This window comes from Nuphar pumila, chromosome 15, assembly GCF_984573655.1.
Source record: "Nuphar pumila chromosome 15, dmNupPumi1.hap1.1, whole genome shotgun sequence".
Classification (NCBI taxonomy): domain Eukaryota; kingdom Viridiplantae; phylum Streptophyta; class Magnoliopsida; order Nymphaeales; family Nymphaeaceae; genus Nuphar; species Nuphar pumila.
Window position 1 is genome coordinate 88,827,086 of NC_143263.1, and position 20,458 is coordinate 88,847,543.

The window sequence follows — 20,458 nt, forward strand, 5'->3', positions numbered from 1 at the left end:
CTAATAAACATGTGAATCTAAATATAATCTAACTATGCATGTAATAAACTAAAGCAGATTAATACTCTCAATTCAAAACAAAAAAAATGTAAACTAAAATTTAATAATCTAATTAAACCTAACGATTAAAACAGATTTTAGAAGAGTAAACTTGGAAGCAAGTTGATTCAAAACTAACTTAAGAGAAGATATATTGATCTAACTAAAGTTAGTTGTAAACATATGCTATGGCTGAATACACTACCCACTAAATAATAGAACCTATAGGTTAAAATATGATTAATTTGTAACATAAACTAAGATACTAACTAGAGGCAGACGTTGACTAAAAAACGCTAATCTAACTAAATAACCTAAACTTAATCTAACCATTATAATATGATGTGATCTATGCAGCAAAAATAAGAACCATGAACTACGCTGTGGATTCATGAAAAGATGTTGAAACACAATAACACATTATCATATAAGACACCAAATGATGTCTAATAGGGGTGGCAATTTCTGACACGACCCGCCAACCCGACTCTTAGGCGGGTTCGGGTTGGGCTTAAGCCAACCCGTTTAATAAACGGGTCGACCCACGTAACCCGTTTATTAAACAGGTCGGGTTCGGGTTGGGGGTATGCCAACCCGCCAACCCGGCTGACCCGTTTAATAAACGGGTTAGGCGGGTGGGTCAACCCGCCAACCCGACCCGTCAACCCGCCAACCTGCCTACCGGCCAACCCGATCTGTCAACCCGCCAACCCGACCCACCAACCTGACCCGCGAACCTGAAAACCCGTTTACCCGACCCAACCCATTTATTAAATGGGTTGGCGGGTCGTGTCGGGTTACCCGTTTATTAAACGGGTCGGGTTCGTGTTTGCCACAGCCGACCCGTTTAATAAACGGGTCGGGTTCGGGTTGAGGTATGCTGACCCGCCAACCCGACCCGATTGCCACCCCTAATGTCTACTAAATAAAACAACTAAAATATTATAATGATCCTAAGACTATTCAACAAATTAAGACCTACTTTGTTCAGCACGCTTGCTGCCAAAAAAAAACTCTTATTAACGTCAATCACGCTGATGTGTGATTGACATTAATAACATGCGATAGCTATGCCCGGTTGTGCGTGTGTGTGACAGGTTAAGTACTCTTCCCAAGCCAAGTTGCAACCAGCAAAAGGAATTTAGGGGGAGACTGCGTGCTCTGCACCCACGCTGATTTGCAGCACCCGAAAGGCATCCAGTTTGCAACACGGGTTGACTAGACCTGTCAATAATGGCAGATCTGGTTTCGATCTCACCCAGATGGGAAACGACAAGCAAATCTAGGCTATAGGCAATAAAAATCACATTTAATCTATTCTATGAAAGTATTTAAATCTAACTTCATGCACAAACAAGTAAATAAAAAGGGGAAGAAGAGGTGATCTTTCCTTCGGGCTTCAGGTATCTTTGATGACGGGGGACGAGGAGAAGCCGACGAAAGCAATGATTACAAGCAAGACGAAACAAAAGAAAAAGAAAGAACCGAAGGAGGAACCGGCCAAGAGTGAAATGAGGAAAGAAGAGAAAAGGGAGAGAGAGATAGAGGCATGCATTTTCCAAGAGAGAAGACGTGCTTCTCTTCTTAAAAAAACTATTTTATACTCTAAAATTAGGGTGCCACATGATTTTTCTAAAAAGCCAATTAATTTTTAGAAATTTTAAATAAGTACTCTTTTAAAAAAATGTATTTGAGAAAAAGACACTTATAAATAAAGTAAAATACCATTTGAAACTCCTAACCTAATTAAACTATGAATAACAAAAATCCTAAACTAATTAAAACTCTGAAAAATGTAGGAAAGAACTTGAAATATGTGGTTTTACTTATATTTTTAATTTCAAAGCAGTTTCTCAAAAACAATGATAAGAATAAGTTTTTAATAGAATTTTTTGACAGATCAATGCATAAAATAGTATGAATAAAATACAGAAATTATGCCTGATCACTTGGTCAACTCATGGTTTTCAACCTTCACAGTCGCCATATGCAGAACTATCGCTTGAAAATGATTGAAAACTTAACTTTAGTGGGTCAGGCAATTGAAATTGAACTAGTGAGCCCGTTGGCATGAATAAATGTGTTGTCTTTTATTCAGTGCAATAGGTACTCGTGCAACTATGCTTCTAGGATACAATTGAGCTTTCGTCTACTCACAAAAATTTGGTTCACGCCCTTCACTGGGTGAGACTGATAACCTTGACACAAACCACCTTGAACAACCTCTTGACTAGGATAGGAAGATCTAGGTTCGAATTAGATATAGTTCCTAGGTTTGGATATTGGTATGGATTCAAACTGCAAGTAGGTATGGATCCAAACAAAAACTGGATCGATATTTTAGTAACGAATCTTAATATCAATTGGGTTTGGATAGCAGATGGATCTGGATCCAAATTAGATCTGAATATAGTTTTTAACTGGATCTGAATTTGAACAACAATTGTATGTAGATTTGAACTGAATCTGGATCTGAATTGGATATGCATCCAAACTAGATTTGGATCTAAACAACAACTGAATCTAGATTCAAACTGGATCGGGATAAGAACTAGATCTGAATTCAAACTGGATCTAGATCCAAACTATAACTGGATCTAGATCCAAACTCGATTTGAATCTAAATTATATCTGGATCCAAATTAGATAGCAACTGAATCCATATTTGAATCCGAACAATAACTAGATCTAAATTTGAATAATAACTAGATCTGGATCCAAACAACAACAAGATCTTTATCTTGGATACAGATCCAAAGAGTAACTAGATTTTATTCGAACTAGAATATCAAAAAACCCAAAAAGGGGAAGAGAGCAAAGCTTGTGGGAGAGGAAGAGATAGCAGAGCTCATGGAGAGGAGAGGAAAGATCAGAATGGGATAAGAAGAATGTGAGAGGGTTTGGGTTTATATAAGCCCAAGCCCAAGGCCACCCATAAAGGACCTTTAAGAGTGCCAAATGGCCAACAATTATGGGACATGGCCGACCAAAAAGGTCAACCATAAAGGCCTAAATAGTTACGTAAAGAGGGGCACTAAAAAGGGTCAAATTTGATCCTGAAAAGGTCCATGAATGATCTTGACCGAGTCAAAAGGTCAACGATCAACAAGTCAAGGATAAGGGATGACTACTGGACCATATACGCCCATGAAAAATGTTAGGGCAAAGCCCAAACAGATCTGGGCGATCAAAGTCAATTAATGTGTTGGTCAATGATCAATTTTATGCTTGAGGATTAGATTCATCGCAAGTGCAAAAAAGATAATTCAAAGTTCAAACCCCAGCCTAAGGCCCAAGATCTAAGATCTAAGATCCAAGTCCAAATCCAAAGTCCAAATGTCAAAGGTCAAGAGTCAAGATTAATGTCAAGGTTAAGGTCAAGGTCAAGGTCAAGGTCAAGGTCAAGATCCAACATCCAAGAATAAGTGATGTACAAACCCAAGATTTAATGCCCTTTAGAGCCTTGCCCTTTAAGGCACCACTCTTCTATATAAGGACAAAAGTTTTCCCCAAAGCCTTTAATGCATGACTAATCTTTTTATAGAGAACCCGTTACCTACAAACTTAGAAAAAAATACAAATAAGAGGAAAAACTTAGAGATTATTTTAAGCCAAATTCCAATACTAAGTGTGAATTGAAGCCTTATTCCCATAAAATTGTACCGCACGTCAACTAAGTCCAACTCTCACTTAAATCCAGAATCGTATGTTTTTTTATGCATACCTCACGAACTCACATATTTATTTATGAATTTTTGATAAAATTGAAACCACTAAAATCACAAATATCCTATGCTTTCACATATCTTTCACGAAATCGCATAAATTTATGTGTGAAACTCTACTTATCACTAAATTCATAAATATCCTATTGTTTTGTATATATTTCTCAAAATCGCATAAATTTATCTGCGAAACTCCACTTACCACTAAATTCATAAATATCTTTACTTATTCGTATATACTGCATGATCTCGCATAAAGTAATTTATGAATCACCTTATATCACAAATATTGTACTTACATATTTACGCAATTATGACAAATATATGATATTTTTTATTTTTGGCAAAATATTTTTTTGAATCTTATATAAACCCGCAGTAGTCTCTAACCTAATTATTTTCGCATAATCCAGGGCTTTTTTTGTCTTTTGTCCTCAACCAGTGGTCCCTAACCTGCTTTTTTTTTGACAACTATTTCAAGCAACTATTCATAGGAGTCAGTTCATCACTGTTGAACCATTGACGCATATTTTTCTGGTAAGCATAAGGTTTCCTTTTATTTTTTTTAAATGAAATATTTTCTCAATATTTTTTATAAAAAGTGTTTCCTTTTTTAAAATGCTTTTTGAAACGCAAATAGTTTGTTTGTTGCAATGCTTGTTCAATATTCCCTGTCTTGTTATTATAGAAAATTTTGAATCTATTTATTAGCACAATATGGCCAATAAGAAGAAGACAATGAAGGGGCCTACACCTATATCATCTTCTATTGTTCTAACACAACAATAAAAGCTAATGAAGAACTATGAACTGTGTCATCCAGGTAATTTGGAAGCATGCCTTAGTGTGCAAAAGTGGGTAGAGAGGGAGCCACATTCAAAGTAAAAAATATGGGTGTCTGACATTTTTCATAAAAAATGCACCCTCGATAATCACATATAGTTGCACTCAAACAGTGAGCTAAAAGAAAAAGCTAAATTGTCGTACAGTGAACAACTATAAATTTCAAAGTAGCTCATATCTAAGGCAAAATATGCAAAAAAAGTTGAGCAGTTTTTAGCCACAGTCTTGTCTCCCTTCTCGAAAGCATCTGAGGAGAGAGAGGGTGACCCATTAGCTGGCATTTAGGTTGTTGCTAACCTCAATACCCGAATAAATGAAGCTAGAGATGCAGCCACCTATAATAGCAGTGGTGAGTGGGCAAAGGAGGTACCTTACCAAGGGGCTGAGGTTAATATGGACCCTCTTCACGAAGTAGATGTGAGGATCATGTGGCTTGATCAGATGTGAACATCATTGAGGAGCGTGATGTTGTTCTCCATGCGAAGAAGAAAGTGCAAGCTTCGACAAAGAAGTCGCAGTAGGGAAGAAGGTCTGGTGCTCATGGACAAATATTGCTACTATCAATAAATGCAATTGAAATTACTACTATACATATATACATTCAATAATTGATTTGTTTAATGTTGCTATTATTCATGGATGCAATTGATTAGTTTATCATATATGCGTGAAAAATGTAGAAATTTATTAAAATTGACTTATTTTATTGATTAAATTGATATATATATATATATATATATATATATATATATATATATATATATATATTGCAACTATCCATGAATGCAATTGAAATTAAAATTACTACTATACATATATACATTCAATAATTGATTAGTTTAATATTACTACTATCCATGAATGCAATTAATTAGTTTGTCATGTATGTGTGAACATATAGAAATTCATTGAAATTGATTGATTTCACTGATTAAATTGGTATATATATATATATATATATATATATATATATATATATATATATATATATATTGCTATTATTCATTAATGCAATTGAAATTTCTACTATACATATATACATTCAATCATTGATTAGTTTAATGTTGCTATTATATATGAATACAATTGATTAGTTTGTCGTGTATGTGTGAAAATATAGAAATTCATTGATTTCATTGATTAAATTGGAATATATATATATATATATATATATATATATATATATATATATATATATATATATTGTTACTATTCATTATTGTAATTAAAATTGCTACTATATATATATTCAATCATTGAAATTCATTGAAATTAACTGATTTGAGTAAAATTAATTTGGATTGCAGGATTCTCAGCCAATTGATTCAGAAGAGACACCATCCTACATGCATCGGTTCTACTGGAGCCAAGCACACCAATGGTTTTTAACACTAACGGAGAAAGTGAAGGAGTTGTTGAATTTACTTCTTTTTTCTCTTTCGGAGAGCCAGTTAGTGGACAGCAGTGCATAAAATTCAAACACTTATATGATATTTATTTGCAAGTAAATGATAATGTGTTCGAAGCTAATAAGATCAAGTTTTCATAGCTTAGCAGCTACTATGACCCTAATAAGGCGAGGAGAATAAAGACAAAACTATCGTGTGTTGAAGAAAAATGCAGTAGTAAGGTAGACAAGACGATGAGAGCATTCTTGTTATACTTCTTTGGCTCATGTTTATTCATGACACTGGTGGAAAGTCGTTTTATACATCGTACATCGAACTATTAGAAGAGGTGTTGTTGGAGGTATTTATTTCTTTATTGTACTTAAACTTTAAATTTATAATTATTCGTATACTTACATACTGTGTTTTGATAGTTACTATGTATTAATCCTTGTTATGCAGGTTTGGATATCGGAGCACATATCTATTGAAGGGCCCCAGATGTGTGACGTTGCCCCATGAATTTTCACGTGCCGCAATGTGGAGTCGGTCATGCGACGAAGAGGTCTGTGGTCGAAGATTGGTGGATCCTCACATATCACTTGCCGAATGTGTTGCACTGCTTAGCAGGCTAATTAGGGCAAAAGTAAGTATTGCTAATATTTCATATATTTTTTTAATAAATGCATGTTTGTAGGACTAACCATAAAGAAAATATAGGTAAATTGGTGTCCCTATGAAGGCACATTGGAGGAAGAGAAAAATGTTGATGTGGTTGTGGGGGTGAATGTCATCGCGATGAAGGATATTTGGTTGTACAACATGAATAAAGTTTAGCACTAAATAGCCAACCGAGTTATTCGGTAGTTTGAGTTTGTTCAGCAACTAACCAATCGCCCTTGCACAGTTAGCAAATTTCTATTGCATGCCATGAAGGATCAAATGAAGAGTTACCCCATGATATTCTTCTCTGAACTTTAAGACTGGCGCGAGGACGGTGAAGACATCGACTTGTCGTCTATGGCACGTGCCACAAATGACGATTTTATAGCCGCCCAATATGTTGTATGTTCTTCAATAGCAAAGAGAGCCTTTCAGGGAGAGAAGAAAGCTTGAGAGAAGCAAAAAAAGATCGCATGTGGATCGAAGAGAGAGTTGACTCTTGAATTTGAAGAAATTTGTATGCTGAAGAATATGATATGTACTTAAGAGGATATAATATGTAATCAAGCTGGCCTTCTGGAGAACGCAAATAAGGTCATCGAAGGGCTACGATCGTGGCAATCACATCATCCTCAATAGTAGAAATTCATTTAATTATTTTTTATTTTTTTGTATGTATTCGAAAAACAACATTGCAACTCATTGATTTGTATATAATGTCATTTGAATGTTGCTATGAATGATTTTTTATATAGTCACTTGAATGCCATTGATTTGTATAGAATGTCACTGTTTAAATAATTTGAATGTTTAAACTGAAAGCACTATTGAATGATTTGTATATAATGTTATTGTTTATATGTTTTCAAATCATTTGAATGTTTAAATGATTTGAATGTCTATTTGCTTACATTCACTATTATTTAGGTTGTTACATGTGAAACTCGACTTAAAAATTGAACAAATAAAATTAATGTACTTCATAAATTCGTTTAAGCATATGTCTACTTAAACTGAAACCACTAAAATTATAAACATCATACTTTTTTGCATATAATTTATAAATTCGCATAAATATATTTGCAAAAATCTGACTGTTTCATAAAAATCCTATTGTTTTGCATAACCATTGGAACAACTAAAATCGCAAATACCCAATTCATTTGCGAAACAAAAGGATTTTCAAGAACCAATAGGATTGTCGCAAAAAATATTTATGTAAATCATAAATTATATGAAAAAACGTATGATATATGCAATTTTAGTGGTTTCAACTTGAGTGAAGTTTTGTAAATATATTTATACAAAATATTGACATATGCAAAAGCGTATGATATTTGTGATTTTGGTTGTTTCGGTTTCACCAAAAATTTGCAAATAAATTTATGCAAATTCAAGAGACCCGAAAAAAAACCAACGATTCTAAATTTAAGTAAGAGTTGGACCTAATCGACAGGTTGTACAATTTTATCATAACAAGGCCTCAATTCACAGTTGTGAAAAGTAAAAAGGTCCTAACAATGTCTACTATTTGTGATTTTGGACATTGAGTATAAAAAATTATAAAGTTTTTAATTAAACGAGTCTAATTATCCGTTCAATACATTCATTTTTCTTGTATATATATATATATATATATATATATATATATATATATATATATATATATATATATATATATATATATATATATATATACATAATGAGGCTTTTGAAAGGTTTTTTTATGCTTTTTTCAAATACAAATGCATTTTACATGCTTGGTTTTATAAGAGTCAACTTTGGATCGTCCAATTCTGACATGGGCAGGTTTTTATAAGGTTTGAAAATCAATTATTTAAAATTTTCATAAATATTCAAGGCTTACAGAGTCGTAGTTTTTAATCAAAAAATACAACCAAAGTATCGGCTCCTAGCAAATTGACCATGCAAAACACAACTACAATCAGCTTTAAGAAAAGCACCCCGCAAACCTCCTTCACTGTAAGCACCTACTCCCAATCCATGTGTGTGTGTGTGTGTGTGTGTGTCACAGCATCATTCAATTGATTGGATCGACTGTAGAACCTTTAAAAGGGGTGGTAATTTTGAAAAAATGAATCTATCTTTTAGACATAAGACGCTTTTTAAACTAAAATTACAATATATTTTTTTATTTTTTGAAAATTGTGTCGACTTTTTTGTCTCAAAAAAAACATTCTTAAGGGTAGGTTAACATATACTCAAAAGCTTAACACCCTGATTGCCTCAGTTGAATCTAATCCTATCTAAACCAGTTTCTTATGCAACTCATGGGAGGTTAGGCACAGCCAGACATTCCACGTCCGGTACTTCCCAACTCGTCACCAATTTCCCCATTTACGTGCAATTAATGGACTTGAAAACTATTCTGAACATTGGCAAGGTGAAAATCAAGGTTACACAGTCAACATAAGCTGCCCATGTATTAGCAGGAACAGGTAAAATCCAAAGGCGCAAGAGTACCATGTAAGACTAACAGTGCTCAAGTGCCACTAAAACGTCTTGAATAAAAGCTTGAAGGTGCTAATGAGCCAGTACCTTGAAAGCCTGGCTAAGCAGACTCTAGAACATGACATCATGCATACGAGCTCAAGATAGCTGAGTTTAACATATGGCATACATCAACATCCAGAATGAAATTTCAGCCTTTTAAATTGCTAATCCCTACCGTCTGATGTTGCTTTCTCCTTGAATTCCCATGGGACTTCAAGACTCAATAAGATAAGATGCAGTTGAGCCTCGGTGTAAATGAAGAAAACAGAAAGTTAAGAAACCAATCCACATGTAGACCAAACTATACCACGTCAGGTTACAACAGTTATTTTTCATGAATTTCCTTTTTTCACAATAGAATGATGCATAAACACTTCAAGGCTAGATAGAGCATACTGAATTCTATGAATACCAAACAGTGTTGAAGGAAATAAACGAATCCAAAAATGATGCAGTCATAACAGTGTAATTACCAAATATGAATCCAATCTCCACATCTGACTACCCGCCACATCATAACAACTGCCAGTCGTCCTCGTTTGAAGGGCTATCAATTATTTCATCACAGGGATTGGTTGAGCTCTCCACTGCAAAAGCATGCATACCATCACCCAATGAATCTGCCGAGACATCATTGCATGTTCGTCTAGAAGAACCTGTGGCATGAGAAACAGTATATAGTGGTGCACCATTTGACTGATTCACAAGATCTGTAGACCGAACACAGAAGTCTTCAAAATCATCTGCATAACCATCCATATTCCAGGTTAATCCCAAACCAAGATATTGAAGAAACATATATCATGGAATGGAATAGAACAGAACCTACCCTTATCTCTGCAATAAAATCCAATGGCTATAGATGGATCTATGGTGTTCAAAGGCATCTGCCGAATGATACTGAGTCCATACATGCAAAAGGAGAAAAAAGGAAAATATGAATGGGTTAGAAACAGTAAATGTTGTCTCGCTTCCCTGAGCAAGGAACTATTAAAGTGAGCTGATGATACTGCTTACTTGCAGTGGTATGAAGAGGGATCTGCATCCAGGTTATCAGTGGATATATCAACCACCTGTTGAGCCAAAAGAAGCCACAATTGCTTACTATGGTGTTATGGATCGATTGAAAATATTTGCTTGACCTTTCGAACCGTGTACATGATGCAAACATAAATGTGATTCCAATTCACAGGGTCACCCGTGAATTGGAATCTCATGACTGAAGCATAAATGAATTGTATTTGATTCATTTGCACACCAAAATTTACTAGTGTGGTTGGAGGTATGTAAATGGCCTCGTATGAATCAGAATCTCACAATTGTGAGATTCCAATTCACATTGGAGGCAAAGCAAATGTGCCCTAAATATCAAACCCAATAAAGAAAATCCAAAAGAACAGAAACAGGAAGAGGTCATGTAAACATGTAGTTTCTGCAATTTCCCAACATATTGTCTTCTAATTTGCATGTTCTAATGGATCAAGTAAGATAACTGAACCAGTACAAGTTGCACTATCTTAATTGAGGGATTTCAGGTTCAAATACCATCAGGGGAAATCACTACTTTTACTATCAAAAAAAGATATATACTATAACTTAAGAGAAGCCCCAAGGGGGTTTGGCGTAGTGGGGTGGGGCCTTGGCTGCTAGATGGCCAGTCAAGGTTCGATTCACATGGGTGGCACCCCTCTACGCAAGCCATCGCCAGCATAGGCCCTGGGGGTGGGGGTCCTAGCCTGAGTTTTACACCACCAGCAGGTCGACCATAGGTATGGCAGGCTGAGCCAGTGCGACCAGGTCTTTGTGCCGGGTGCAGTTTCTTTGGGTTATAAATAGGAAAAAAAAGACTTCAGAGGTAAACTTGATCTACTAAATCACCAGAACTATAACCAAAAGTGGCAAATGTCAAACAAATAATCTACATGTGGTTTTCTAGCAAGTATTCAAGAGAAGATTAAGATACATAATAAAATGGATTGATCATCAGGATCATTTACATCAAAATAGATGCTTGAATTAAGAAATCACTAAAACAGAAGAACATAAAAGAAATAAAATTCACATGGTCCTAAGTGTTAAGCATTTCACCATGATGCTTCTTTATTGTAACATGTGTTGCGCATCTATTACTATATATAAAGGCATCATCAGTCCCAAGATTTGCAGAAAGTAAGGTTTCCCATTGGTTATGAACTAAATTACAATGTTTCAGTATTGGTTGCAAATATGAGGCGGCAGGTTTTCAGACCTGTATGTTTGACTTCATCATGCAAATCAGTTGCGTGTCACTATTTCCTTTGAATATGAACCAATATGAGAATTTCGTTGGGGCGTTCCCTACTAAGCGACGCGTTGTACTCTATAGGCCCGGAGGCAGTAATAAATAGGCAAGGGTTGCTAGGTCGTCGCCCAGAAGCGATGCGTCACACCGACGCCTGGGTGTGGTGTCAAATAGGCAAAGGTTCCCTCACTTTGTTGGACGGGTGGGGGTAAAGAAGATAGTTCAAGACCATAAAATTAGGTTAGCCACTTGGAACATAGGGTCTTTAACTGGTAAGTTGGTAGAGTTAGTAGATGTTATGTGTAGGAGAAAGATTGATAATTTATGTCTACAAGAGACCAAATGGGTAGGTGAGAGAGCAAAAGTGATAGAACCTTCGGGATATAAGATTTGGTATACAGGAATAAATAAGAATAAGAATGGAGTAGGGATTGTTATTAATCGTGAGTTTATAGATAATGTAGTTGAGGTCCGTAGGAATGGTGATAGAATTTTACTTAATAAATTAGCATTAGGTACGGATATTATTAATATTATTAGTGTTTATGCACCTCAAGTAGGTTTAGATGATTTCATTAAGTGTCAATTTTAAGAAGATTTAGATGGAGTAGTACAAGGGATATCTTATGGAGAAAAGCTTTTCATCGGCGGTGACCTTAATGGACATGTAGGCATTAGTAAGGATGGATTTGAGAGTATCCATAGAGGCTATGGTATAGGAGAAAGAAACGAAAGTGGAGAAAGGATTTTAGATTTTGGTTTGTCCTATGATATGATCTTAGCCAACACTTGGTTTAGGAAGAGGGAGTCTCACCTAGTAACATTTAAAAGTGGGGTTAATACGAGTCAGATAGATTTTTTTTCTACTTAGAAAGAGAGATAGGGGTTATTGCATCGATTGTAAGGTTATACCGAGAGAAAGTGTAGCTACACAATATAGAGTCTTAATTTTAGATATTAGATTTAGAAAATGCCGCAAAAGGGATAGACATAGGATAGATCCTAGAATTAAGTAGTGGGCACTGAAAAGAGCTAAACAAGGAATGTTTGTAGAGCAGGTAGTTAAGGAAGTTGATTGGTGTCTCGAGGAGGATTCAGAATCAATGTGAAATAAGATAGTGGGTTGCATGAGAAAGGTGGCTAAGGAGGTATTGGGTGAGTCTAAAGGCGCTGCACCGCTAGGTAAGGATACATCATGGTGGAACGAGGATGTCAAATTAGCTATTAAGGTTAAAAGAGAGTTATAGAAATCTAAGAGTCGTGATAATGAGAATTTAGAGAAGTATATGATAGCAAAGAAGGAAGCTAAAAAAGTAGTTCGAAACGCGAGGGATAAGGTATATGAGGAGGTTTATGACAAGTTGGATACCAAAGAGGGCGAGAAGGATATTTATAGGCTTGCAAACATGAGAGATAGGAAATCGATGGATCTGGGTATGGTTAGATGTATCAAAGATGAAACGCAAAGGGTTTTAGTCAAAGATGAAGAGATTAAGGAGAGATGGAAAGATTATTTTGATAAGCTATTTAATAGAAGTCATGCTCAGGATCTTGGAGACTTCTCCATTCCTTTTCATGAGATGAATCGTGACTTCATGCGCAAGATTCAAAAGAAAGAAATTGCAGAGGCTTTGAAGAAAATGAAATCAAGAAAGGTTGTTGGCCCAGATGGTATACCTATCGAAGATTGAAAATGCTTGGGTGAGAAAGGTTTAGAGAGGTTGACTAATCTTTTTAATAAGATTTGGCGGACAAATAAGATGCCTAATGAGTGGAGGAAGAGTACTTTGGTGCCTCTATATAAGAATAAGGGTGATATACAAGATTGCACAAACTATCGCGGTATAAAACTCATGAGTCATACTATGAAACTTTGGGAGAGGGTGATTGAGTCTAGGTTGAGGAAGGTTGTCATGATATCGGAGAATCAATTTGGTTTTATGCCTGGAAGATCAACTATGGAAGCTACACATCTTCTTAGACAACTTATTGAGAGAAATAGAGAGAGGAACAAAGATTTGCATACGGTTTTTATTGATTTGGAGAAGGCATACGATAGAGTACCTAGGGACGTTCTCTGGTGGACAATGATGAAGAAAGGTGTCTCTCAAGTACATTAGTATAATTAAAGATATGTATGAAGGAGTAGTAATCAATGTCCGCACTTGTGGAGGGGTGAACCAATTTTCCTATAACGGTTGGGTTACATAAAGGATATGCATTAAGCCCTTTCCTATTTGCTATAGTGATGGATGAGCTTACGAGATCAATTCAAGAAAATGTGTCGTGGTGTATGTTGTTTGTTGATGATATCGTTTTGATTGATGAGTCTAGAGTTGGGGTTAATGCTAAGTTAGAATTATGGAGACAGACATTGGAAGCAAGAGGTTTTAAGTTGAGTAAGAGTAAGACAGAATATATGGAATGTCGGTTTAGTAAGCAACGAAGTAGTGATGGGAGTGTAGTGAAGTTTGGTGAGCAAGAAATACCGGTGGATGATTGTTTCAAATATTTAGGATCTATCATTCAAAAGTATGGAGAAATTGATGGAGATGTAAATCATAGGATAAAGGTTGGGTGGATGAAATGAAAAAGTGCAACTGGAGTGTTGTGCAATTGTAGAATGTCATTGCGGTTGAAGGAAAAGTTTTATAGGACGACTATTAGGCCCGCTTTACTATATGATACGAAATGTTGGGCTGCCAAGAGACATCATATTAAAAAAATGAGTGTAGCTGAGATACGTATGCTTAGATGGATGTGTGGAAAATACAATAAAAGATAAGATTCAGAACGAGGAGATACGTAAGAAGGTAGGCATTGCACCCATTGAAAATAAGATGAGAGAGAATCGTTTACGGTGGTTTGGACATATTCGGCGAAGGCCTAATGATGCTCCAGTTAGAAGGATGGAGAAATGGGAAAATATATTAGTTAAAAGAGGCCGGGGTAGGCCTAGGAGGACTTGGATGGAGATGATAGGAAAGAATATGAATGCTTTGAACCTCACCGAGGACATGGCATTGGATAGAAATGATTGGAGGCAGTGTTATTAAAAACGCGCCTCAAGGCGCAAAAAGCGCGAGTCGCCTCTAGGCGAGGGCCTTGTGCCTTGAGGCGCAGGCTTGAAGCGCAAATGCATAGAGGCGTACGCCTCATAGGCCTTGAGGCGTACGCCTCGAGGCGAGGCGCGCCTCACGGTGAGGCATGAACACCTCGTGATTATGGTATGAGGGTCAAAGCCCTCATTTGACCATAATTAAAATCTTGCCCCCGACCCTAACGAGGGTCGGGGGCCCTAATTAATCTCTCACAGTCCCTCTCTCTCTCTCGTCTCTCATAATCTCTCCCTCTCTCTCGCAACCCCTCTCCCTCTATCTCACAGTCTCTCCCTCTCTCTCGCAGCCCCTCTCTCTCAGTCTCTCGCAGTCCCTCTCTAGCATCTCTCCCTTATCAGCCTCCTTCTCGCCGGAAGCAACTGCGACGCTGGAAGCAGCCATACCCCAGGTAACCCGACCCCCTTCATTCTTTTTCCTTCGTGTCTGCCTCCCTCTCTTGAATCTCAGTAGCATGCAGAGGCACGACCCGTGCTGTGTGATTTATTCTGACAGGCAGGGCCCATGGCTCCTGCCGATTGTGGTCCCTGTCAGGTAGGGGCCGAGGCCCCTGCCATATATGATTTTTGTTAGGCAGGGGACAAGCCCCTGCCTGCTTTTTGTTTCTAGCAAGGGCCATAGAATGGCAGGGGCCATTCTATGATTCAGTCAGGCAGGGGCCGAGGCCCCTGCCATATATTGTTCTAGGCAGGCAGGGGCTCGGCCCCTGCCATCTGTTGGTTAAAGCAGGCAGGGGCCAAGCCCTTGCCCTGCTTTTTGTTTCTAGCAGGGGCCATTCTATGATTCAGTCGGGCAGGGGCCGAGGCCCCTGCCATATATTGTTTCAGGCAGGAAGGCAGGGGCTTGGCCCCTGCCATCTGTTGGTTAAAGCAGGCAGGGGCCAAGCCCTTGCCTGCTTTTTGTTTCTAGCAAGGGCCATAGAATGGCAGGGGCCATTCTATGATTCAGTCAGGCAGGGGTAGAGGCCCCTGCCATCTGTTGGTTGTAGCAGGCAGGGGCCAAGCCCCTGCCATATATTGTTTCAGGCAGGCAGGGTTTCGGCCCCTACCTGCTATAACCAACAGATTTGCACGCAAATATGTTTTTTGCAAATATGTTTTTTTGTTTCTAGGTGTGCCCCTATGTCACAAGGATTCGGCTAGCAGGGTGCCGCACCCGCGTCGACGTGACTCGACGCGAGAGCGGGTGCGGCACCGGGTGCGGTCAACCCGATCCTGGGTGCGTTGACCGCACCGAGGATCATTTAGGTCCATTTTTTTTTATTTTTAAAAAAAGAAAAAAATTGCCCTATGAAATGGGTTGCGGAATTTTTAAAAAAAAAATTCTACTGACAGCTACTAACAGCTGTTGTTGCTCCTGCCTTTTCAAAATCCTTCTTTTTCGTAAAGGATTTTCTCTCTCCATAATAAATGATAATGATGGTGGTAGCCTTGCTCTCTCTCCATAATAAATGATAATGATGGTGGTAGCCTTGCTAATCCTTCTTTTTCGTAAAGGATTTTCTCTCTCCATAATAAATGATAATATGATGGTGGTAGCCTTGCTGGCTATTAGCATTCACTGTTCTCCTCACGAACTCTTCTCCTGACGAGATAGAAGCCACAGTAACCAAGATCTGCTCTTAAGCATGAACTTGTTACAGATCGACGTGGCCTATGAAGACTAATAAACTTGTGAAATAAAATCTCACAAACCAGCATCCAATGCTAGGGCTGCAAATGGATTGGATTTGTTTAGATCTCTGATCCAAATCTGACATATTATTCTTAGACATGGATTTCAAATAACATCATATTGGGGTTGTACTCAGATCTACATGACCTGGTGCGCTATCGTGCAGCTGTATATAAAATGAAATTTGAAAAAATCCGCGTCGGGGGAACCCCCGGACCCCCTTATATATATATATTACATTTTTTCCCCTGCCGCACCCCCGCACCCGGGTTTTTTGGAAGTGCCGAATCCCCGCACCCGCACCCGCACCCGCACCCGCACCCGCGCCCACACCCGCACCCATGTGACATAGGTGTGCCCATATCAATCCTCAGTTGTTCTTAGATCGTATTTGGTAGGTCAAATACCATGTGCGAGCTGCATTAAATTGGTGGAGCTGGAGAGCTTGTATAAAAATCACATTGTAGTTAAAGTAGTTTTTATGTTTTCCATTTTTTCTCTCAAGATATCCATGTTGCCTTGATTTCCTCCGGTTGATGTCTCTCTCATTGTTGTTTTGCTTCAGTTTTTTCTCTCAACATTGCAAATATTCTGTGAAGTATGATTAGTTATTTTTGATATGAAATTTTGTGCAGAATTCTGTCTCCTAGTTCTGTTTCTCATGGATTAATGTACCCCAAAAAAGATACTAATATAAGCTAAGGTTTTGAAGAATTCTGGACAAATACATTAACATTTGGTTGTTAATGTTAACATGCATTTTCTAATTATGACGTGATGTTGTTAGTGCTAATATGCATTTTGTTGTTAATGTTAGTTTTTTATTGAATGAATGCTCATATTTTATTTCTTAGAAACTTACATAGATCAAGTTGTTGCATTAATGTTACTTTTACATTTTAATCTCATATTTTTTCCGTATTTATTTGAGATTTTTTATTTCGTGTTGGTTGGTGCTTCATCAATAAAGCATTTCTTATTTATTTATAATTTTAGATAATTTTTATAGTTTTTTTAAGTTTAAAAAAAAATATTTTTGAGGCTTACGCTTCGCCTCAGATTTTGGTGGAGCGCCTCGCTACGCCTCAACACTTTTCACAACACTGATTGGAGGAGAAGGATTCATGTGGAAGACCCAGAATCTATGTCACAGGGATTCGGCTAGCAGGGTGCCGCACCCGCGTCGACGCGACTCGACGCGAGTGCGGTCAACCCGATCCTGGGTGCATTGACCGCACTCAGGATCATTTAGGTCCATTTTTTTTTGGGATTTTAAAAAAAAAAAAAATTGCCCTATGAAATGGGCTGCGAATTTTTTAAAAAAAAAATTCTGCTGACAGCAGTTGTCAGCAGAAAAAGGGGAACCCCGAGCCCCTTTATATATATATATATATATATATATATATATATATATATATATATATATATATATATATATATATATATATATATATATATATATATATATATATATATTACATTTTTGCCCCTGCCGCACCCGGGTTTTTTGGAAGTGCCGAATCCCCGCACCCGCACCCATGTGACATAGCCCAGAATGATTTTCTTTTTTTGGTTCATATCGCCGACCCCAATTGTTTTGGGATGAAGGCGTAGTTGTTGTTGTTGTTGTAGCTGACTCATGGTTTTAAACATGCACCACCTGATGAGTTCTTGAGTGCCATATGCAACATATCAAGCAAACCACCATTCCCAACATTAGCAGCTGTTTTGGTTAACACAAATTCTTATTGAGTGCAAACTCCTTTTGTTGCTGCCACATGTTATATCTGGCCTAAGTATATTGGTGGCAGAACTCATTCTTTGTAGCTGCTACGTGTTGTGCCTAGACTAAGTGATGCAAAAACTAAGGTTGATTAACGATTCTTTTATGGGCTGCTAATACACTGCCATGTCTCAGTTAGTGCCAACTCAAGACTGTTTCTCAGTCTCCAATCATCTATTCCTTGCACCATCTCCCTTTGTGTCCTCCTGGCCAAGTTGATAACTATGAAAGGTTAGTGAATTTTGACTTTTCTCCAGAAGGGCCAAGTGGGCACATACACTCAAAGGACCCTCATTACTCACTGTCCCCTTCCTTTGAGGTCCATCCCTTCTTTAACCACCGCCCCCATATTCACCTACCACTTCTGCTGCAGAGCTCTTCCCTGCAGGCCATGCACTACACTTTTGGCTTTACCAATATTCAAAAACTGCCAATACATTTGGCGAGATTGACACAGGACTAATGAGATTGATACTGCATATTGGTTAGTTTAGCAACCTTGCTCCACTGAACCTGGATCCGATTAGGCTATCTACCCTGATCGGATGCATGTTGCATGTTTTTCGGATTAAGTGGACTCTTTTCCAGATATAGATTCGGATCCAAAACTTCTCCATCTTAATCTGAGTCTGATTTGCAATCAGATACCAATTTCTCTACCAAGATTGACTTAAAGTTCAGTTGGATGAACCGAACCCGTACAATTTACATACCTATATATAAACACATATTGAGGATTTTTTTGGGACTTTCTTGACACCCTCTTTGACAGATATTGACAAGCCCTTTGGTGTACCTTTGTTGGTGTTGATTCTCCCGTTAATGTTAGTGCATTGCTTCATTTTTATGTTGACAATTATTGAAATTATGAAGTATATTAGATATTTGCTAAAAGGTTTATGCTTAAGGCCAACATCTTGGAGTTTGTTTTCTTCTAGACTACCTTATCTTTTTTTCCTTGCACACTTCCCCTCATTGATATGCTTAGTTTTCTATTCTGAATTTTAGTTTAATATTTCCCTTTTACATTGGCAATACTGGTTTCTTTAATGTTTATAAACCATTGCAGCTACTTTTATGTAAGGGTCTTTTATATGCTTTTCATTTCCAAATTTTGGTTCTTTACTATCACTTTGCCATTTTGCTTGGTCAATCTAACTCTCTAATTTAATTTTTCTTTTGTTTTCTAACATATGATTTCTGTTTGCCTAGTTAAAAGAAGTCATAGTTTTAACTTTTGCTCATACCTTATCAGCATGTTTCTCTATTTAAATCATTGACATAATTTACTTGGTTGATAAGTCCTCTTGGTGTGGAATCTATCCATGTAGCTTGTTTATGAGGTTAAATAAATGAATTGGAGGCATCATTGTTGATTTATTTTTGTACTTTATGCAAAGTAAAGTTCATAATTATCAGCATCGTCAATCATGTGAAAGATGGAAGATGACCAACATGAAGTTAATAGTTTCATGTACTTTTAAAAGAAGCATATGTCAAATATGTGAGTATCTAACTCATTTATCATATGTAAAATTGCAACAACAAAAAAAAACATCAAATAATGAATTGGTGCTTAAAAATGTTTTGCATTCAAGATGGATAAAAAAGCAGCACACTGAATTAGTTAAAAAATGGGTTAGGTACAATTCAGTTTTGAAATTTGACATCCAAATGAGAATTTTCCTTGAAAATTATGCTACCATACAAGAACTATGGGATCCAAATTAAAGACACAATATGATTCAAACCAGAGTTACCAAAAGCTTCTTAGGTAGGCGGGAAGCGTGCTTTCCGGAAACTCGCTTCGAAAGCGCGATACTCCTCTCTTCCGAAACTTCATAGGAATGTCTATTCCCCCATGCTTCTTCTATGCTTCCCACAAGCATGGTATATGCTTTTTATATGATTTCCTAACGTTTCTTTTCATGTTTTTCATGCATTTCCTCTCATGCTTTCACTCACTTCCCATGTACATTCTCTAAATTGATAACCATTATCGTTTGATTTTAACAAAAATTTAACTCTTTTACTAAAAAATCATGAAATATAAGAATGATCAATTTTATTTTAGTTTTTATTTGTTTCTTGTTTGATTCCTATTCAGTTACCATATTGCGTTATTTTTTATTCATATTTCACTTTCAAATTGAACTCCGCCTGTGTATAACTGTTTAGTTATACACTGTCGGTCCCAAGCCCGGATAAAGGAGGAGGGTTGCGGTAGGCCAGTGACAGCCAGCACAAAAACTTAGTCATACCCTATGAATATGAACCAATATGAGAATTTCGTTGGCGTGTTCCCTACTGAGCGACGCGATGTACTCTATAGGCCCGGAGGCAGTAATAAATAGGCAAGGGTTGCTAGGTCATCGCCCGGAAGCGACGCGTCACACCGGCGCCCGGGTGTGGTGTCAAATAGGCAAGGGTTC

At 37.3% G+C, this 20,458-nt stretch overlaps 1 protein-coding gene across 2 annotated transcripts in view; it reads right to left on the bottom strand.

Moving 5' to 3' along the window:
• Positions 1-9,279: 9,279 nt before the first annotated feature.
• Positions 9,280-20,458, bottom strand: part of LOC149815933 (cysteine protease ATG4B-like) — a 34,132-nt gene continuing 22,953 nt past the window's right edge. For both annotated transcript variants that reach the window (XM_089990009.1, XM_089990008.1), the window contains 3 exons: positions 10,190-10,245; positions 10,002-10,072; positions 9,280-9,915 (listed from right to left, as the gene is read on the bottom strand). In XM_089990009.1, the coding sequence (XP_089846135.1) occupies positions 9,686-9,915; positions 10,002-10,072; positions 10,190-10,245 (357 nt within the window). In that variant the 3' untranslated portion in view covers positions 9,280-9,685. The remainder of the gene's footprint in view (positions 9,916-10,001; positions 10,073-10,189; positions 10,246-20,458) is intronic.